Raw genomic sequence first — 22,920 nt, 5'->3', positions numbered from 1 at the left:
ACTCCTACCATTGGGTCTTCTGATTGGGGGGATGCCAGCTTCTCCTTTCTAGTCACTCTTCCTTCACCTGTTGTTTGATGATGCCCTGCTTTCCATTTCAGGTGCCCGGGGAGAGTGAGAAACAGTGGAAGCCGGCCCTGGTCGTACTGACCGAGAAGGACCTTTTAATCTATGACAGCATGCCACGGAGGAAGGAAGCCTGGTTCAGCCCAGTTCACACGTACCCTCTTCTTGCCACCAGGTAGCCATGACCTTGTCTTTGAATCTGATATGTTTGCAGCTTGAAGCTTTTCTAGTCAATTACAATGATTTCAACACGTTGTATTCCTGCTTCCTGTTGCATCAGGAACTGAGGGCTCCTGCAGAGTAGAGCCACACGTTTTTATCCAGTTGATTATCGTTTATGGCCAAACCTGGGGCAACACAGAGACAAAGAACAAACTGCTTTATCCATCCTGAAGGAGCAGTGACATCTGTGAGAAGGTCCCAGCCTAGTCTCCTTCCTGGGGGGTCTCCACCCCATTCTTTTTGAGGTGAACTGTGCACATGTGTTTACAATCTTGAAGTTTAGGGAGAATCATCCTTCGCTCGGTGGCACAGAGATTGTCATGGGATGCCCTGTTGTGCTTTTTAAAGTTTTCTCGGCACGACAGACCCCATAGCAAGTTCTTCCTCAGTAGTATGGTGCTTCCTATGCATGTGGGGCTGCTAGGCGTGTGTCTGTCTCTTAGGACCTTCCGTGCACAGCTATTGTTCATGTGACCTTTTTTTTACGTTTATTTTTTATTATTTTTGAGAGACAAAGACAGAACATGAGCAAGGGAGGGGCAAAGAGAAAGGGAGACACAGAATCTGAAGCAGGCTCCAGGCTCTGAGCTGTCAGCGCAGAGCCCGATGTAGGGCTCGAACCCATGAACCGCTAGATCATGACCTGACGAAGTCAGATGCTTAACTGACTGAGCCACCCAGGTGCCCCAATGTGACATTTTTTTAAAGTTTATTTATTTTTTTATAGTTCACCATCTAAGGATGGTTTTTACATTTTTAAATGTTTTTTTAAAAGCAAAAGAACAAAAATATTTCATGACATGTGAAAATTATGTAAAATTCAAGTTTCCAAGTCCATAAATACAGTGGTACCGGAACACACAGAAAAAAAAAAAAAAATTTTTAATAAAGTTTATTTATTTATTTTAAGAGAGAGAGAGAGGACATGCGCACAGGAGGGGCAGAGAGAGAGGGAGAGAGAGAATCGCAGGCAGGCTCCACGCTGTCCGTGCAGAGCCCAACACAGGGCTTGATCTCATCAACCATGAGATCATGACTTCAGCTGAAAGTAAGAGACGGACACTTAACCGACTAAGCCACCAGGCGCCCCTGTCCATGTGACATATTATCTTAATGCATCAGGTGTTTATCCCCTTGTTGAAAGTCTGTATCCTGAGCACAAAAGCACATCAAACCTGAGTCTTGCCTTCAAGTAGTTGACAACTCCCAGACCTGGTGCCATTCTCACATTCTCACAACTAGAACCAAAGAAAGATTAGACGATAGTCTCTGTATTCCAGATACTAAGAAGAGAAATTGGATTCATCCTCTTAGAATGATTTTCAGGAAAGGGACGGCTGGGTAGCTCAGTCGGTTAATAACGTGTTTGACTCTTGATTTTAGCTCAGGCCATGATCTCACAGTTTGGGAGATCCAGCCCCGCATTGGGCTCTAGACTGGCAGTGCTGAGCCTGCTTGGGATTCTCTCTCTTCCTCTCTCTCTGCCCCTCCCCTCCCATCTCTCAAAATAAATAAACTAAAAAAAATAATGATTTTCAGGAACAAAAGTTTAAGTAAAATTTCTAGGTAACTCTCAGGCAAATTGGAAGTAAAACTTGCCCTAATTCATAGCTTTCTCCTCATAGTTTGAAGGCATTCTGATTAGTGGAGGCTGCTTTTTTTTATTGTTTATTTTTTAAAGATTTTTTAAATGTTTATTATTTTTGAGAGAGAGAGAGAGAGAGAGAGAGAGAGCATGAGTGGGGGAGGGGCAGAGAGAGAGGGAAACAGAGAATCTGAAGCAGGCTGCAGGCTCTGAGCTGTCAGCACAGAGCCCGATGAGGGACTCGAACTCACGGACTGCAAGATCATGACCTGAGCCGAAGTCAGACACTTAATCAACTGAGGCACCCAGGTGCCCCTGGAGGCCGCTTTTTTATTTATGCATGCGTGCATTCAGGATTTTAAAAATTCAGTTCCTCAGTCACACTAATATATTTCAGGCCCTCAGCAGTTGTGGCTGGTGGCTACTATTTTGGACAGCACAAATTAACATCTCCGTCATTATAGAAAGTTGTATTGGACAGCACCACCCTAGAGCATAAATGACCAGCCCAGAATCTGTCCCTGTTCGGGCAAGTGACTGGACTGGCACACGCCCAACGGCAGTGCGTCAAAAGCACAGGCTGCCCCACGGGAGGTTATCTTGCAGGCTCTTCAGGCCACCAGCGGCTCAGGGGGCTGGGTGCACAGGCACAGGGACTGGCATCTGGGTAGGTTTGGGTGGGGCCCCAGAAATATCCATTACAGGCTCATAAGTCACGTCTGGGTTGTGAGCAACGTGCATGCGTGGCCTACATCCGCTACGGAAATCGAAAATGGAAACCCTTTCAGTGCAAACTGTGCTCATTTAGAACAGAAGACGTAGCATCGCAACCTCTACCATGTTAAACATAAAAGAGAGCAGTGGCAATGGTTGACCTCCCAGTTAACTGCCTCCTCTTTCCCAAATTACCCAGCCTCACTACTGACCTGCTGAAGAAAAGTGTGTTATCGCATGTGCGTATTAGCCCTAGAAGCAATGATCAAATTAGGCTCATAATCATGCCCTTGGTCTCCAGCTGGTAGTCTGTTTGGCAGAGGATGTTCAAGATGTGAAGGCGGGCCTGGCTGTTCATTCTTAGCTCATCCCCTCAAGCTAGAGTTTCCGTCTTAGTTTTCCTCCTGCCGGAAGAGTGCTTTGCCTGGGCTAATCATGTCCCCTCCCTCTTTGAGAGTCCTCTCATCTGTTAAATGCATCTGTTAAATGCTGCTGTCTCTCCAAAGCCTAGCAGAGATAGACTTTGAGAAAATAGGTTTCTAACGGACCCTTTGGCTGGTGCGGCAGCCGCCATGGTTTGTGTGCCTTGGATAGGATCGTCTTCCCTCCGCAGCCCTGTGGATGTTCCTAGAGGAAGACTTTTGGAAAGCAGACAGAAACAAAAACAAAAACAAAACAAACAAACAAACAAACAAAAACACAAGGAAAACGACCCCTCCCTTCCCTGGAATCACGTGATCACACTGAGGGGTCGCAGCCCTTGAGTGGCTCCAGGCTATGGAGCAGGGTTTACCTCAGCTGAAGACAGAAACCATTCTATCCTTGCAGACGGAGCTGGCTCTTGGAGATGGGAGGCTGGGCTGGCAGGGAAATCACTGCCGGAAGAGGTAGAAGTCAAAGGGAAACTCTGGATCCTTCCGTTACAGAAGTTACCCCAGTGCTTCCATTAGCTGCTTCCCTAGCCACATAGCTAAGCTCATAAAGTGACGTATTTACTTTCTGTTTATTCCATAGTCACATATGACAGCGTGTCCCTTCTTTTTTTATTGAATTCTTTTAATGTTTATTTGTTTTTGAGAGAGAGAGAGGCAGAGTGTGAGTGGGGGAGGGTCAGAGAGAGAGGCAGACACAGAATCTGGAGCAGCTCCAGGCTCCGAGCCGTCAGCACAGAGTGGGACTCACAGACCAGTAGATCATGACCTGAGCCGAAGCTGGACGCTTAAACAGCTGAACCACCCAGCGCCCCCACAGTGTGTCCTTTATATATGAGCGTTTGGGCACGTAGCCTGTCTAGTAGCATTACTTATCTCTGAGTGCAGTTTTCTGAAGGAGACTCCTGTCTTCTTAAAACCTTTTATTAGGGTGTGATTTATAAGCAGTATGTACACAAATCTTAAATGTGCAGTTCAATTAATTTTTATTTATGAATACAGAGCCACGGTGTCTAAAGTTTTACTATAGGGCGTCTACTGATGAATCATCTTTGTGTCTTTTTTTTCTAACGAATCATCTTGAGTGATATTATCAAGAAGGCCAAGGTAGGACTATTTGCACATAGACCCAGGCAGTAATCAACTGGTGGCTGAGCTTTGTGGAAGGAGCGTATATCAAGGCCAGGTGTTTACATGGATTTTATCCTATTTGGCAAAACTTCCAATTTGAGAATCACCTGGCTGTTTGGAGGTGATTCTTAACAGAGGCCAGTCCTGAGGACGCTGCCCTGGAGATTCTAGGTTCCAGAGTCAGGAGTATGTGTTTTCAGCAAGCATCTGGCAGGTGTGGTCCTCAGGATGACCACACTTAACCCCCACAACCCTGGAAGGGTTAGACTTTATTCCTGTTTCACAGATAAGTAAACGGAGGAACTAAGAGGTTAAGGAGCTCACCTTCAGTCATACAGCCAGTAAGAGATACACCTGGGGTTCTGATTCTGCGTGCACCTTTTTAACCCCTGTTCTCTGCACACTCCCCGAAAAAGCACGTTCCTATTCCCTGGAGTTTTAGTGGCTCTTTGTGCCAAGCATGTCACATAAATCTTTCCTTAGCTTTCCTGACAACTCAATTATGCAATAGGTAGCCGCCCAGATCACACAACAGAGTGAGGACAGGGCTCTGTATGCCATCAGAGACCTAAAGTTTCTACCCGTGGCTTAGACTGGGGGTTCTCAGAATGGGGTCCTCAGACCAGCAGCATGAGCACCCCCTGGGAACTTAGACACGTGGACTCTCCACCCCACTCCAGACCGATGGAATCAGACACTGGAGGTAGGGACCCCAGCCTGTCTTTGAGTTAACCAGCCAGCCCCCCAGGGGCTTCTGATGCAGGCTATAGTTGGAGAACCTCTGATTTGGAAGACCATGCTCTGGTGCCTCTCATACTCCTAGGGTTCACAATCAGAGGGACACTTCACGGCAGGGATGTGCATCTTTCTTCCTGGTGGTTCATCAGAAGTCTTATGTTGCCTTCTGTTGTGGTGACCACCAAAGAATTAGTTCGAAGGCTGTCCTGGGTCTAGTGCTCACAGAGTCATCAGAAGCTCCCAAAATGTACTGTGTGGTGCCCTGCTTTTTCACTTAACATGGTCCCATAGGCATTTTCCACTGAGACTTTGCACTCTACCTTAGCTTCAATGTAGTGACTACATAGTGTTCCATTGCATGGATGCTCTGGGGAATCCCCTGGGGCAGGTTTGGGACACAGATTCTGGAAACTTATGGCGCGCCTCCAAATCCCAGCTACTTACCAGCTTTGGAAACTTGGGCAAGTTTCGTGATCTCTTATTGCCTCTTGTCCCACATCTGTAATGTGGATAGTATCTCTACCTACCTGATAAGGAGACATGGTAAGTGCTAAATAAATTCGGTTATTATTACTTATTTACCTTTTCTCTCTTTTGGAGTTTAATAAGTATATTTGCCACAATTTAAAAGCAGCTTCAGGGCGCCTGGGTGGCACCAACTCTTGATTTTGGCTCAGGTCACGGTCTCACGGTTTGTGGAATCGAGCCCACAACGGGCTCTGCTTGGAGAGCATGGAGACTGCTTAGCATTCTCTCTCTCTCTCTCTCTCTCTCTCTCTCTCTCTCTGCCTCTCTCTCCAAAATAAATAAATAAACTTAAAAAAAGAAAAACAAAATTTCATCACACTGGAAATCCATAGGTCATCGTTATGGAACCATCTAAGAAATCTTTTCAAACCCATCCTGTTAGCAAAAAAATAAAAATAAAAATAAAGCAAACAAAAAGCCTGAAAAACCATCTCCTTAAAAAATAAAAACAACAATCTACTCCTGAAATCATTGTTGCACTAAATGCTAACTAATTTGGATATAAATTTTTAAAAAGTTAAGTTAAAAAAAATAAAAATAAATAAATAAATAAATAAATCTCAAAAAAAAAAAAAACGAAAGAAAGAACTTGGGGGAGTTGACAACTAGGGGGTTCTGTTTTGGTCTTAAAAGTAGGAGGCAAAGTCGTCTGCTGCAAATTGGGTGGGCAGGATGCTTGAAGACAGCAAGGCATTACTTCTATTCAAAACATCGTGTATGAGATTCCAAAGACTCTCTGATGAAGGCTTTAATCAGAGTTGGAAATAGTAGGGAATATATCCTCATAGCTCCTCCTTCTCTTTTGCAAAAAACATGAACCCAGACTTTCTAGATGGATCCCTACCTTAGATTTTGGGTATGGGGTTTCCTCTGTGGAGGGGAATGGGAAAAGGTGGTATATAGAGGAGAAAGGATGAGAGCAAAATCATGAATGGGTGTTGAATTCTATTTTTTCGGATACATACTGAGATGATTATGCAGTTTTGAATTACATTAATAAAGTTTCTCATGTGGAACCAAAAATAAATAAATAAATAACTTAATTAATTAATTAATTAACTAAATAAAAACAACAACTTTATTTAGTGGTGGAGAGGAAAGATCACAGTATTGGATTTGACACTCGGGTTCATACTCTGGGTTTGCCCAGTCAGGCCCCAGTTTACAGGCTGTGTGATCTTAAGCAAATCATGTCACCTCTCTGATCCTGTTTCCTCCCCCTGAAAACTAGGATCCTAATGTCTGCTGCAGAGTGATTATGAAAATGAAAGTATGGCAGTGTCAGTCAGCTGGGGCTGCTGCAACAAAATACCACTGCCTGGATAACAGATAATTACCTTCTCACAGTTCCAGAGGCTGGAAGTCAAAGACAGTGTCAGTGTGGTTGGTTTCTGGTGAGAGCCCTCTGCTTGGTCTGTGGGTGGCTGCCATCTTGCTGTGTGCTCACGTGACCTCTTTGAGTGCCTGCGGGGGGAGAGAATGCTGGAGCCATCTGGTGTCAAACCGCCAGAGCAGGGCCACAGCCTTAGGACCTCATTTAACCTCAATGTCCCCCTCGTTGGCCCTGTCTCTACATATAGGTGGCATTGAGGGTTAGGTCTTCAACATATGAATTGAGGGGGTGAGGGTGGGGCAGGAGTCAATCTTGAGCCTTGACAGGACAGCCTCATTTAGCGAACACTGGCCCACAGCAACTGGGCAACTGGGCAACTGGGCAACTGGGCAACTGGGCAACGGCCCGTGCCCCTCCCTTTGCCTTAGCCTTGAGAGGCAGTACTATTCAGAATGTCAGAGATAGTCTTTTCTCTTGCACAAGAACTGGCCAGGGCCAGAGCCAGTAGGAAACAGGGTTCTTTTAAAATCGAGTTACTTCCTCAGACAGTTCATAGTTGATTTGTTGATTTGTTTAGGGTTATTTTTTGATACTTTTTTGTCGCTTCTTCCTTTCTTTCCCTTTTTCTCTCTTTCTTTCTTTTTCTTTCTTTCTTTTTCTTTCTTTTCTTTCTTTCTTCTTTCTTTTTCTTTCTTTCTTTCTCTTTTTTTCTTCCTAACTTCCCTCCTTCCTTTCCTTTCTTCCTTTCTTCCTTCCTTCCTTCCTTCCTCCCGTTTTTTTTTTTTTTTTTTTTTTTTTTGGAGTCCCGGGCACATTTAATTTATATTTTTCTGGAAAATGAAAATTTGATTGTGTTTCATAGCAGTGGCATCAGAAATGCTCACAGCATGTTCTTGGTGTCAATCACCATGCAGGGAAGTTTACAAGCCGTTGCTTCTCCTGCTGACAAACATCTATGGTGCCTACGTGCATCCGCATTGCAATTTATAGCGGTGTGCTCAGGAACTTTTCAAACACGTTGTAATGTTAGCTGTTCTCATCCCTCAGCTTTTATGAGTCCTTGGGAAAACTTTTTTTTTTTTTTGCTTAGCCAAAGCTTACTTGATGTCGCTGAACATGAAGAAAAAAAAGGTACTCTTGCCCATATGGAGGATGTATGTTGGTTTTTTCTTTTTTTGTCACTGTCATCATAATTGGCAAGTGTGACAGGCCTACAGGGAGAGAGGATTAAGGTGGCAGTATTTCTGGAATTCTAGAGGAGATTTAACCCAGAAATTCTGCACACCCAGTTCCAGTGGTTGGCAAAAGATTGGGAAGCACAGAGCTTGCAAAAGTAATGAGGCTCTGAGCCCAGCTGTCCCACCTGTGGGCCCGAGAGAAGGGGTGGGGTCTCTGGGGAAGAGGAACTGATGAATTGCACTTTGCTCCCCTGATGCCACTTGGGAGCCAAAGGCACTGGCACTTGTATTAAACATGTTGGGTAATCCTTGGTGTCTAAGGAACTAACCTGTTTTCTCAGTGCTAAAAGGAATTGCTGCCCCAGGCCAGCCTCAGAAATTTTAGGAATGCTTTCCACTGGGGAAGTTTGGCCAGTCGCATTTGTCAAACATTCAACTACAATCAGCTTGTGGTTTTCACACTAAGTGTGGGAGGCTTCTTCACTCTTAGGGAATGTGAGCCTGTGCCATAGGCATTCCCTAGGGCAGCATAAGAGGATCTGCATGCCCATGGAACCACACTCTGTCAGCCTGAGAAGAGTGGAGTTGGCCTTCACACCCATTCTTCCCGTTTGTGTGAACCATACCTGGTGTTCACACTAATGGCCAGCCTCCTTCCTGCCCTCCTTCCTGTTAATCCAGAAGCTCCTCAGAGTTGGGTGGGAGATAAGCAGAGTGAGGGGGTCCAAGGACTTTGGAGTCAGACAAGGAGTTGACCCCGAGACCTCTACTTGTCATGTGATCTTGGGCAAAATATCAATTTCTCCGAATCCAAGCCTCATCTCTGTGAAGGGCAGTAGTATCTTCTGCTTCATTCAGCTATTGATAGGAACTATTAAGACAGTAAATGTAAGTGTTTAACATATGACTGAGACATAATAAGTGATTGATAAATGTTAGCAATTGTTAATATTGAAAAAATTAATTGAAATTGATGTATGAATAACTGATAAGTAAGTAGACATATTTGATTCCACATGTAATACTGCATTTATCAGGGACCCATAGTGTCTTAGATCAAAGTTGTTGAGATATAAGGACTGGGCTAAGAGTTTGTTGCTTTAATTTGTAGGGAGGGGGAAGTGAGAGATGGGACGGGGAGACTGGAACCCCTCAACTCACACCAGAAAGCTAGTCCTTTTTTTTTTTTTTTTTTTTGGAGAGAGAGAAAGAATGAGTGGAGAAGAAGCAGAGAGGGAGAGAGAATCCCAAGCAGGAGCAGCTCCACAACCTGAGATCTCACAACCTGAGATCATGACCTCAGTCCAAATCAAAAGCTGGACACTTAACTGACTGAGGCACCCAGGTGCAACACTGCAGGAAGGTGGCCTATTGATGGCTTCTTCCTTGGGGCAAAAATGTCCAGTTCAGTTTAAGAAATGTTTCACAGTCTCCTGTTAGGGGCCAACATTGTACCAAGGGCTGATGGTTGGGAAATTATATAAAAAAAAAGGAAGGAAGGAAGGAAGGAAGGAAGGAAGGAAGGAAGGAAGGAAGGAAGAAAAATATGAGAGATAAAAGCCAAGTGTTATAAAAGCTAATTTTTCAGGTTATTCACTCATGGTTTTATTTTCCCCGCAAAATAGGACAGATTTTAATTGTCATTACTTTCCATGGAGAAGTTCTTGAAGATCTTTTTAGTATACCTATTGTATACATATTGTGATGTATGTTGAACTAATTAAAACACAGATGGGATAAGGGAATGTGGAAGAGATAACCAGAAAACTCAAAGAATATATTTCAAAATTAAAGTTCTAAGATTGCTAAGCGTTAAAAAAAAGAAAGACTATGAACTTGAAAGGAAGATTTTCCAAGACATTAGGCTATCATATGTGAGAATATTCATCAGACTGTAAGCCTTGTTCATCTCTGGAGATGGCAAGTGCGTGGGGGTGAATTAAATCTGTGGGTGACCTGAAGAGTTCATTATTCTCTCTCTCTCTCTCTTTTAAATATAATTTATTGTCAATTTGTCTAACATACAGTGTATACAGTATGCTCTTGGTTTTGGGGGTGTATTCCCGTGAGTCATCACTTGTATACGACACCCAGTGCTCATCCCAATAAGTGCCCTTCTCAATGCCCATCACCCATTTTCTCCTCTCCCCTATGTGCCTCCCCATCAACCCTCAGTTTGTTCTTTGTATTTAAAAGTCTCTTATGGTTGGCCTCCCTCTCTTTAATTTCCTTTCTATCTACAGTTGACACACTGGAGTTTGGCCCCTTTTCGTGGTATAGTGGAAAGCTTATAGACTTTATAATCATGTGGGTTCATATTCTGGACACTCACCTGGCCAGCTACCACTTTAGCACACAGAACCATGGATTCCTTGTTGGTAAAGTGGAGCTTGTGATACGCTTTCCGGGGCATCGTGGAGACCCAGGGAGATAGTGCGTCAGTGCAACGAGTCACAGAACAGGCATCGGTTTTCCTCCCTCCACATTACTGCTAGCAGCTGGCTGTGGGAGGTCATGAGACCAGGGAGAACATGTGTCTGGGTCTCTGGAAATCCAGCTGGATTCACTAAAAGTCAAAAATTGGCTCTTTTGCTGCTCATTCTCCTATATCACCTTGGTCTTTGCTTACAGTCAGTATCCCTCAGTAGTATCTTTTGGAGAGATGGGACCTTGCCTAACCTTTCAAAAAAAATTTTTTTTTTAATGTTTATTTACTTTTGAGACAGAGAGAGACAGAGCATGAATGGGGGAGGGTCAGAGAGAGGGAGACACAGAATCCAAAGCAGGCTCCAGGCTCTGAGCTGTCAGCACAGAGCCCGACACGGGGCTCGAACTCACGGACCGCGAGATCATGACCTGAGATGAAGTCGGACACTTAACCGACTGAGCCACCCGGGCACCCCTTTGCCTAACCTTTCAGCACCGTGTTCAGATGAAAGTTTAGGAGGTAGAAAGGAGGCAGTTGTGAGCTCTTCTTGGCTGAGGGGCAGCATGCTGGTTTCTGAGCAGCCCTTCCGCCCTGACAGTCCGGAGCTTACTAGTGACTTTTCCCCTCACTTCTTTCCTAGTCAGCCCGTTGACTGCTGGGCTCCGGTGACTAGTGGATGGAAGTAATCAAGTGCACCAGAACCATTTAAGGGATCTGAACAGTTGTTTTTCTTTTTCTTTCTTTCTTTTTTTTTTTTTTTTTTTTTTTTGGCTTGCATTGTGGCATATGCTGGGAGATGCTAATTACAGCAATTAAGCAAGAATGTAATATTGCTTAGCAACCCAGTTACCTAATATGTAATTTTACTAATTTGGCTGAATCTGTGTGCTGTAACTGTTTTTGTTTTAATTAAGGATATTAATAATAATGTTTTTGTGTGGGACATTTTATACAGCATTTTCTAACACCTATATCCGGAATTAAATTAGTGCATAAGCATCCTTTGTGAGACAGGTTTTTTTGTTTTTGTTTTTCTCAAAACCAGACATGCAAAGGGATGTGAGGATCCAGAAACTGTGTGCAGCCTAGTACCTCAGTAGAGACACCTTTTGCTTGGCCTTCTTTGGACATGAAGGAATTTCTACCACCAGGTTCCCCCAAATATTGAACAAAGAATTTGACCTGCAAGTGGGCTTATCCCACAGCCACATGGAGCCTTGTGGGGTCCACCTTGTGAGCCACTTTGGGCAGTGAAGTCATTTAAAAACATTTCACCCTTAGGGCGCCTGGGTGTCTCAGTCAGTTGAGTGTCCAACTTCAGCTCAGCTCATGATCTCACGGTTTGTGGGTTGTGGGTTTGAGCCCCGCATCGGGCTCGTATGCTGTCAGCTCAGCGCCTGCTTTGGATCCTCTGTCCCGCTCTCTCTCTGCCCCTTCCCTGCTCATTCTCTCTCTCTTTCAAAAACAAGTAGACATTATAAAAATAAAAACATTTCACCCTTTCTTTTTCTGGGTTAGGGACCCATTTATATATAAATCTTTAAATTTATGTACACTGGATCCATGCTAGCCATGAATGTGAAATCTTACTGACTTACTTCGTTGATAAAATGGTACCTTCCACTCTCAGACCAGAAAAGGTTAACTCTGACTCCCTAAACAAGTCACTGCTAAAAACACCAGTTGCTAGAGATGGATTTGAAGGAAGAAACAGGAGATGGATGTTAGGCTAATCCCATAGAGTATCTCATCCCAGTTACCTTTCAAGATCACTTTTTGCCAGGATCGAGTTAATCTGGAAATGAGCATTTAGCAGATGTAAACCCAAGTTCTTTGGATCTAGCATGAGCTATGGTTTCATGATGGGAGACTGAGGGTGGGAGAGAAATCACAGTGTCTCATAACAGTCATTAATCACAAACTTCTTAGAAAATAATCCTCCTTGTATTCTAGCTATTCATTCAACAAATATTTGCTGAGTGTTTGCCACGTGCCTGGAATTGTTTTAGGTTGTACACATACAGTTGGGAACAATCAGATAAAAAGTCCCTCCCTGATTGACCTAATGAGAATAGCGGCTATTCCTATATATTCTGTTCCAGGCGCTGTTCCACACAGCATTCATAGCACTCATTTCATCCTTAGCAACAATACAATGAGGTAGGCATATTGCTACCCCCAGTTTGCATTTGAGGCATCTGAGGCGTGGAGAGTGTTTGAGACTTGCTGAGGTCGCACGGTTGGCAAATAGACCATTTGGGCTATCTGACTCTCTCCTCTGTCGCCTCATCTCTGTGGCTTCACTCTCCGGGCCCACTCGGTTTATGTGGGCCTTTCATTTGTTCCCTTATTCATACTTCCAGATAATAGGAAATGTCACATCTTGCTGGAGTTGGTGGAGTTTGCTTCCAACCATGGGTATGTGTATTTGACTTCCGTAACCAGAGAACAAAGCATGTCCTTGGGTTTCTCACACAGTTTCAGATAAAACTTAGAAATTGGGTGTGAATTACAGCTTGAAAGCCTGTCCCAGGGTGCCGGTATTTTTCCCTGACTGGGTAAGAGAGTTATCTTCTCTTGAGAGACAGCATTTCCTTGGTTGCTATAGTTTAGTCCCTGCCACAGATAAGAGACAGATGGTCATATTTTTAAGGATACACAAATAGCTTAAAATGTAAAATAATTGAAATATAAATAATAGCTATTTCAGAGTCCCCCTTGAGACTGCAGATCAGAAAATATCCTTGGGAAGAATCTTGGGAGGCATGTAAAGAGGCTGTACTGCAAGAATAGGACAAACTCTGGGGCGTCTGGGTGGCTCAGTCGGTTAAGTGTCCAACTTCAGCTCAAGTTGTGATCTCATGGTTAATAGGTTTGAGCCCCGCGTCAAGCTCTGTGCTGACAGCTCAGAGCCTGGAGCCTGCTTTGGATTCTGGGTCTCCTTCTCTCTCTGTCCCGCTTCCCCACTTGTGCTCTGTCTCTCAAAAATAAATTTAAAAACTTAAAAAAAAAAAAATAGAATAGGACAAACTCTAGCAGACACATTCTATTCCTTAAGCCCTACCTTTCTAAATGTGCACGTGATGACTTTTAAAAATCTTAATGTCCAGCTGACATTTACTTGCTACTTAGTGTCCAGAATCTGGCTATGGTAATGTGTTCCTAAGCGTGGTCTGCAAGTGAAGAGCCCATTAGGGGGCCTTTTCACTGCCGCACGTTTCATAGCATTTCAGAATAGGTCAGGCGTGTGTGTGTGTGTGTGTGTGTGTGTGTGTGTGTGTGTGTGCGCTTTCCTTTGCAAAATTGAACTCACATTTTTTAAACATTTGGAAAACTTGTATTCATGCAGTTGTTCAGCCAACAGGTAGTGAATCCCACGTGTCAGGTAGAATGCCAGGCACCACAGAATCAAGGAGAGATGCTCGTACCCTGAAGAGCATCTGAATCTAGCAAGGGAGAGGAGATGGTAATCGTAAATGCTGTGTAGGGACCCGGAAGAGGGGCACCTACAGTAAGGAGACCATACCACGTTTGGTCTGGAGCTCCAGAAGATTGCTGTGCTGTCCACAGCAAGTTTGTTTCCTCCCACATATTTTTACCCTGGACCTGTCAACTTCAACACATGAGCAACAAACCCCACAGAGTGGTGTCCAAGGACCCCTGCTGGCTGCCATGGAGGCTGTCTCAGTCTTCCTGGAAGACCTCCTACCTCACCCTGCATCCCCGGAAGCAAATCGTCTGCTCCAAATGTGGCTCTTCCTGGATGGGCCAAGGTTCAGGGATGGCTTTGATCCGACTATAGACTCTCAAGGGGAGAAGTGTCTGTACTGTCCTCAGGAAGTCCCTGTCCAGCCTATGCTTGGGCACTTCCACAGACATCGTGGACACTTATGCCTGCCCCTCCCTCCCTCCATTCCTCACACAATGTCTTCTCTTTGCCAGACAGGATATATCCAAACGATGTTCTTTCTGAAGCAGTTTTGGGTACTCTGCTGTTTTGATCATTGTCTTCAGCATTAGGAGTCTTGCATGGAACTGTATTTTGGTATCACTGCTTTCCTTTGTAATTCTGTTTACTTTATGATTTATACACATTGTTCAGAATAACGGTCCACAGGGCTTGGTGCCTAGGCCCAAATGCTGCGTTTTAGGCATGGTCTGACCAGCATGGGCCCACACAGGGCCAGCACCTGCTCTCATTCTGTTAATTGAGTTTAAATTCACGTTAGTGCTGTTGGTAGCTCTGAGTCAACTAATTTCCAGTGGTGCTTCTACATCAAGTCTCTCCCATTCTAATTTTGTCGTTGTCGTTGTTTGTTTTGGGCTCAAACTACAGTGCTTAGCAGTCTTCCGTCTTGATTCTATATTTCGTCTTCTTACCAATTTTGGGTCATCTGCTGACTTGAGGTGCATGCCCTCTTCATACAAGTCACTGATAACAATGTTTAACAGGACAGGACTAAGGCCATAGCTCTGCCTCCATTCCTAATTAAATTGACTCGTGATGTCTATGACCCCTTAACAAAGTACTCTTCCAGCTGATAAGCTTTGTACCCAAAACTTATTCCTTTTAAGTCCAAATGAATATTAAAGGAAACTGTCAGTACATTTTTTTTTCTGAATACTTACTTCATCTATTACTTTTCTACTAATCTGGTTTCTGCATAAAACAGTTGGTGTAAGGAAGCCATGTAGGCCCTCATGGACTCCTATTTCCTATTTTCCAAAGTCAAAAAAAGAAGGAAAGAAAGAAAGAAAGATTGCTTTTAAAAATCCATTACTGGGGTGCCTGGGTGGCTTTGTCAGCTGAATGTCTGGCTCTTGATCTCATGGATTGTGAGATCGAGCCCCGCATCAGACTGTGTGCTGAGAGCACAGAGTCTGCTTGGGATTCTCTCTCTGCCCCTCTCTCTTCCCCTCCCCCATTCACTCGCTCTAATTCTCTCTCTCTCAAAATAAAGAAACATTTTTTAAAAAATCCATTACTGAATTTTGCCTGGGAACAGGGCCAAAGAATCTATTTTATTCCATGTTTTGAAAACCAAGATATAATTTTCACTTTTCCAGTTCACTTTTTTAGAACAGTCTGACTTGTTCTCCCTGATTTCCCAAAGGTCCCTGCAGAGTTTCAATTATGAAGCATCTAAGCCCTTCCGGTACGTTGGTGTGTAATCTTCCCAGGAAGGACTTGAGTTCATTTGAAGCATCAGGGTGCTGTCTTCCAAATGCCACTCCCTTCTTGGCTTCCACTGCCCCTTACTTAGGCTCACATCTCAAAAACGTTATTTTCATAAAGCAGCAAAGAAAGAATTCATAAGTTATATTTTCTTTCAGCCACTCATCAATAACACTGTTTGCCTGGAGATACAGAGCTGCCTAGTCCTTGTCTTTGTATACCATAGACATCTAAAAATAGCCCCTCGTGTTGTATTTGCCATTGTTAGGAAACCTTCCTTCATATGGACCCTCGATTGCCCATCTAAAGGTTTCTTTTGAATAGTGGTTTGACTCCCAGTGAAAACATCCTGTCCTTTGCAGTGGACATGGCCCTTGTGGGTCCTGGTGTTACTTAATTTAGAGCCTAGGTATAAGGGGGGCACCTGGGTGGCTTAGTCGGTTAAGCATCTGACTCTTAATCTCAGCTCAGGTCATGGTCTCATTGTTCATAGGATCGAGCCCCACGTCGGACTCCATGCTGACAGCACAGAGCCTGCTTGGGATTCTCTCTGACCCCCTCAAAGTAAATAAATAAACTTAAAAAAAAAAGAACCCAAGTATTGGATTCCTAAGATCTTAAGGACCTTATACAATATTGCTTTAACTTCTGCTGATCTGAGGTACTTGTGAGCCCTCTGAGATGCTCAGTGAACAATCAGACAGTGCATTATCCAGTAGTGTATATCCAATATTATTTTATTGGTTGGAGCTGGAAATATACAAGTTCACCTGCAGAGAATGATTTCACAGAACATTTATAAATGTAATCGTTGCACTATTTTTCTCTATCTCTTCCTTGTAGCTGCCACTCCTATCACTGTGGCAGCCCACATAATAAAAAAGAGGTAAGAGAAAGGATCTTGGTCCTACCCTGTCCAGTGGCCTTGTCTCATTTTTGCAATGCCATGATTTGTAAACCAACCAACTCTGTTCGGACTTCTCAAGATGGCATAGTGGCGCATGTCCACATCTCTACATGTTGTCATCCACTCATTACTGTTGGCCACAAAAAGCAATTCGTTGGGGATGATATTAAGAACAAGGAAATCTATTATTTCCGATATCTTGGTAGGGATGAAATGACAATTATGTTGATAAATGTAGGGTCTCTTTGTTCTTGTGCCAGAATCCACTGTTGCCTTTCCTATGACGGAACAGCTTTCTCTTGAGGTTCCAGTTCATCCTCTGAAGGAAGATCTTCTTAATAATCAGATTGCCCCAATGAAGAGGAATAATTCTCCATCTGTCCACTTGACTCTGGCTCATCTCTTCCACTTGTGATCTGCCAGAGGCTGGTTCTGACTTTCTTTTATATTCGAGGAGTGAGCCTCTAAGAACTGGGGCAGAACCTGAAGTGAACTTCATCTCCTCCAACCTTGGGCCACATCTGTTGTACTCACACCATGCCTAGCCTTGGGTCTGCATAGAGTAGGTGCATTTATGAGTTGGCTATGGCTGCCATAACAAAATACTACAAAGCAGGTGACATAAGCAACAGAAATTTATTTTCTCATAGTTTTGAAGGATAAAAGTCCAAGATCCACATGCCATCAGGGTTGGTTTCTGGTGAGGGTTTTCTTCCTGGCTTATAGACAGCTGCCTTCTTGCTCTGTCCACACTTGGTCCTTGCTCTTTGTGTGTGTGTGTGTGTGTGTGTAGGGAGGGAGATCTCTGGCATCTCTTTTCCTGTAAGGGCAGCATCCTATTGGTTAAGGGCCCACACTTATGCCCTTACTTAACCTTATATAGTCTGTATTTCCAAATACAGTCACATGGGCAAGCGCTTCAACATAGGAATTTTAGGGGGACACAGTTCAGTCCGTAACAGGGAAGTATTCCATAAATGTTTGTAGGATGTATCAGTTGGCAAATGGCGAAATCTTGATTGATTGATTGAATGAATGAACTTCGTGACTTTTTTGGTGGTCATTTGGAAGTAGAGAAGAGACCTGAACAGAGCAGGAAGCTCCTCTAAGGCCCCTTGGAGCACCGTGAATCAAAAAAGATTCTGTAACTTCAACTAGCAGGTCTCAGGGTCTCTCCTGTCTCATTTGCCGGAGGCCAGTTGGTTTGTGTAAGGGATTAATGAGGCCACAGGTGTAGGTTCCATCCCACGCGGCTCAGTTAACTCCATGTTGAGAAAGGCTCTTCCGTGGCAGGTGTTAAGTCTGAAGAGCGAGGCATGGACAGTTTAGAATAACCTAGACATATGGACATGAAGGGCCACAGAGAGGAGCTCATCCGCTGTTCCAACACTGAATTGACACTAATGTTATACAAACAAAAAACAAAGCATGTTTGTCGCTCTGAGTCAGAATGCATGTATTTTTCAGTGGAATACAAGCTCTGGTCCTAAAAATTAAAGTGAAAGATCTGACTTCATTCCAGCCTCATAGCCTTCTAAAGTGAATCTTTAAATTGTATAGTATCTGTTGCTAAGTGGAGATTTCAAGATAAAAAAAAAATACCGTAAGAAGAAATGAAATCACCCATAAAATGACTCAGCATTTTAATGGATTTGTTTCCAGGTTTTTCTCTTACATGGTTGAATTGTGTATCTAGAGACTTTTGGTAGATACATACACGTTTCCCCATATTTGCCATCCGTGTTTATAAAATAACTTTCAAGGTCTGTGTAATACTCTACGCAGAGGAGTACATGTACCTATATGCATCGTGTGGATACTGGGATGTAGTTCACTTGATTTAAAAATTTTTTTATGTTTATTCATTTTTGAAAGACAGAGAGAGACAGAGCACAAGCAGGGGTGGGGCAGAGAGAGAGGGGGACACAGAATCTGAAGCAGGCTCCAGGCTCTGAACTGTCAGTCCAGAACCCGACACGGGGTTCAAACTCAGGAACTGCGAGATCATGACCTGAGCCAAAGTCGGATGCTCAACCGACTGAGCCACCCACGCGCTCCAATTCACTTGTTTTTAATCTGGAAGATGTTTTTGTTACCAGTGTGCACATGAGGTAGCGGAAAAGAAATTTGCTTTATCTGATTGTTTACCTACAGCTTGGCACATTTCATTAACCAATAGTGGTGTACTCAAAAGAATACATTATTCAGCATGTCTGCTATTTTTCAGATAGCAAATCAACTTGTTCTTTAATATAGATATTAGATAGTTCACACTTGATCAGTGGAAAAATCAATTTCTTCTCTTCCCTTTTCTTTTCAGTGAATGAAATTTGGCGAGGAGACGAATAACAAATTTAGAAGTGGTGCTCCCTCTTAACTCACTGGGTTTCCCCATCAAGGACGCCCTGTGCATAGTGTTGGTCCGCTAGATACAGGCCTTTCTCATACCTTGTTAGAGTCAGTTAGTAATTTCATTCCCTATACCCAGACCTACCAAGTGCAAATTTTCCAACAAATTAAATTTCCAGTTATTATTGGCTCCGATTTTATAGTCTCTCTGGAGAAAAATTAATATTGGTAGGAAATTCATAAAAAAGTGACATTCTCCGTGAGGGTGGTACATCTTCTTCTCCCTTCACTTGTGCCTCAGTGTTACATTTGCACTGGCCCTGATTGTGACAGCGCTGATGCCCCTTCAGTGGACAATTTAGGGTATAACAAATGAGAACATGTCCGGCTAGGGAAGGCATAAGGGAACTAACGTTTACTGAATGCTTCTGATGATCACTGAATACTGAATTAAGTGGTTTTTTTTTTTTTTTGTACTTTATTATAAAGAATCCCAAGCATGGGAGGCAGGAGTTGTATTTTTAAAATAAGGAAACCGAGAGGTGCCTGGCTGGCTCAGTTGGTAGACCGTGTGACTCTTGATCTCTCAAGGTTGTGAGTTCAAGTCCCACATTGAGCGTGGAGCCTACTAAAAGAAAAATTCATCTTGCTTATATTAAAATAAGGGAAATGAGGGTAGGGGCACTAAGGGATGGGATAAGGGTATGGAAATAATACTGAGTACAAACCGTATGCTGGGTCTGTGCTAGATGTGGACAGATTAGAATATTATTATTTTATGGATTTCACAGATTATTTCAGTTGATCTTTAAAACACTACCTTATGAAGTAGGGATTCCTAGAACATTTAACACATGGCAGAATAGGGGTCTCATGAAGGCTTTTATGCCCCCCAAACCTTGTTATCTCTCTTCAGTTTGCAGTGCAGCTGGCCAGCTATAAAAAAAATGCCGATTTTTTTTTAAGTTTTATTTATTTAAGGAATCTCTACATACCATGTGGGGCTCGAACTCAGGATCTAAGATCTGGCTGAGCCAGCCAGATGCCCCCAACATATACAGATTTTTAAGAGTTTTAAAAAGGAAAAGCTAGATGTATTTCCTCAAGTAACTAAAACTTAAACACCATCAAGTATAAAAAACATATTTACGCAACTAAGAAAACAATATAAATCCTTGTTTTTTATAAGTACCTTTCTTTTTTTTTAGTTTGACATTTTTTTAATGTTTATCTTACTTATTCTTTTGAAGAGAAAGAGAAAGTGTGTGTGTGCATGTGCACACAAGCATGTGTGCACAGGCATGTGCAAGAACAGGAGAGTGGCAGAGGGAGAAGGGTGTGAGAATCTTAAGTACTCTCACAACCGTGAGATCATGATCTGAGCCAAAACCAGGAATCAGACGCTTAACCAACTGAGCCACCCAGGCACCCTGACAGTTTGACTTTTGAACAAAAGAATACATTTTTTAAAAATAGGATGGAATAAATTCAAAAATCCATATTTGTACCTTAATGAATTTTTACCTGGCTCTCAATCCCTTTATAACCCATGTTAGGCTTTTGAGAAATGCTTTCTTTTTTCTTTAGCCTCACCAAGATTTTGAAACCCATGTCAACAGACAGTTCCCTTCACACTGTCCCAGATTCTTCTCTCAATGAGATTCATGGAACTTCTCTTTTATTATTACTTTCTATTAAGGTATAATTGACAAATAAAGCCTAATGTGCACAATGTATATATGGTGAGATGATTACCACAATCAAGTTAATTAATACATCTATATCCTCAATATAGTTACTTTGGTGTGTGTATGGAGGGGATAGCCTAAGGTCTATTCTCTTAGTAAATTTCAAGTATACAATACAGTATTATTAAGTATAGTGATCATGGTGTACATTAGATCCTCAGGGGTCATTCATCTTATGACTAAAAGTTTGTACCCTTTGACCAACATCTCCCTGTTTCTCCCACCTTGTAGCCCTGGCAACCATCATTCTACTCTGTTTCTATGAGTTTGACTTTTTTTCAGATTCCACATATGAATGATACCACCCAGTATTTGTCTTTTTCTGCCTGGCTTATTTTACTTAGCCATAGTGCCCTCCATATTCACCCATGCTCTTGCAAATGGCAGGGTTTCCTTCTTTCTTAAGGCTGAGTAATATTCCAGTGTGTGTGTGTGTGTGTGTGTGTGTGTGTGTGTCTGTGTGTGTGTGTGTCTGTGTGTGTGTGTGTGTATACCACATTTTTAAAATCCATTTATCCATCGATGGACATTTAGGTTGTTTTTATATCTTAACTATTGTGAATATGCTGTAACAAACTTGGGGTTGCAGATACCTCTCTGAGATACTGAGTGTGCTTCCTTCGGACATATTCCCAGAATTGAATTGCTGGATCTTATGGTAGCTCTAATTTCAGTTTTTTTGCGGAACCTCCATACTATTTTCCATGGTGGCTGCACCAATTTGCATTCCCACCAACAGTGCGCAGGGGGTCCCTTTCCTCCACGTTCTTGCCAGCCTTCATAATCTCTTGGAATCTTCTCTATCTTCAAAGAATTTTACGATCAAAAAGCTTGTCAACAAACCTTTTTCTTCCAGGCGGCGTTGCAAACCACCCCCGCCACCAATTCCAGCTTTGTGAGTAAAAGAAAGCTTTTCAGAGTTCTACAAGAAGCTTGTTGCTAGAAATCCAACAGGGTACTGTGTTTGATTTCACCGGTAATTTTGCTCTGCAATATCTAAGCTTACAAGAGGAGATGAGCTTTTGGATTTCTTTGTGCAATTTTTAATCTAGGGGTAACAAGCCCCTTGCCTAAAAAAGTCAGTCTCCCATCTCCCGTCCACTGGGTGAATAGACACCTGGAATTTCTCTGGCAAATGGTAGTGTTTCTTTCTGTACCAAAAGATAAGACTGAAAATGCAAATATCCTGGGGAGAAGTCACATTTACTAAATTATACTCGTGCTATCCTGCAAATGATTGATTCGGGTGTCTCTTCCCAAAGAAGGTTGAGATATCAGACATCGAGGAGCAGGAGAGATCCAGGGGTTTAAAGGGGAGGCGTGAAAAGGAGGAGGCAGTGCCTGCTCAGGGGGTAGGGCTCAGAGACTGTGATTCCTCACGGTTTCCGTCTGGCCTTTCAGAAAATATTTACGATGGGAGTCACATTTTATGCTTTAAAGCGTGCGCTTTAAAGTCAGTGTGCAAACTGTGGCAAAAAGCACTCTTGGAAATCCCTTAAATCTTCCAGTAAGTGCCGTTCTTTCCATTTCCCAGGAAGCCCAGCATTGCCAGTTATTCCTAGGTGTTACCACTGCTGCTTCTTCAGTGGAGTCCCATGGTGGTTTGCTTGTGTTTGGAGGCTGTGTGCTCAAAAAACGCATTCGGTACACCCAGATGAGCCAAACTACAAGACATGCAGGGGGACGGAGGCTAAGCCAGGACACAGTGTCGTGCTCACACCGGGACATACTCATGCCCAGGAATGGAATGGGGAGGACTATACACACTATTTAAGTTGTTCTCGCTCTCACTTTCTCAATTCTCTTTTTGGCCCAGTGGGTATCGTGGAACTTGTCTCGTGGGAGTTAAAGGCATGCGATTCAACTCCTCTGCACATTCAGCCGGATGCGGCTCCCCGGGCACTTTCTAAATCTCACCGTAGCCCTGGAGAGGGACTGGCAGAGCAGAAGGCAGAAAACCACGGGGGACACTGGGGTTAAGCCGCACCCTTTGGTCCTAGATCAGAAAAACGAGAGCAAATCACCCATGTGGAAGCTTTGATCAGATGACAAGTCAGGTGAACACAGTGGTTTACAGTTTGATGGAGATTTGTCTCTCTTTCTCGACAGGCTGGTCCATTCAGGTCCGGGCAAAGGATCGCCCCAGGCTGGCGTGGATCTGTCCTTTGCTACGCGAACGGGCACCAGGCAGGGGATCGAGACACATGTCTTCAGGGCCGAGACCAGCAGGGACCTCTCCCATTGGACGCGGAGCATCGTACAGGGATGTCACAACTCGGCGGAACTCGTCACCGAGGTCACCACAGGTGAGCACTGCTGGCTGACACAGGACCGGCACGCCCTCTCCTCTGCCCTGGCCTCAAAGTAGTTTCCACTATTGGCCTTT

At 43.5% G+C, this 22,920-nt stretch overlaps 1 protein-coding gene across 2 annotated transcripts in view; it reads left to right on the top strand.

Annotated features, from left to right (window-relative positions):
- SNTB1 (syntrophin beta 1) overlaps positions 1 to 22,920 on the top strand; it is a 236,070-nt gene that overhangs the window by 201,366 nt on the left and 11,784 nt on the right. For both annotated transcript variants that reach the window (XM_042924318.1, XM_042924319.1), the window contains exons 5-6: positions 102 to 241; positions 22,644 to 22,840. In XM_042924318.1, the coding sequence (XP_042780252.1) occupies positions 102 to 241; positions 22,644 to 22,840 (337 nt within the window). The remainder of the gene's footprint in view (positions 1 to 101; positions 242 to 22,643; positions 22,841 to 22,920) is intronic.

The sequence above is a fragment of the Panthera leo genome, chromosome F2, assembly GCF_018350215.1.
Source record: "Panthera leo isolate Ple1 chromosome F2, P.leo_Ple1_pat1.1, whole genome shotgun sequence".
Lineage (NCBI taxonomy): Eukaryota > Metazoa > Chordata > Mammalia > Carnivora > Felidae > Panthera > Panthera leo.
Note: the sequence above shows the minus strand (reverse complement) of the source record. Positions and strands in the feature narration are given on the sequence as shown.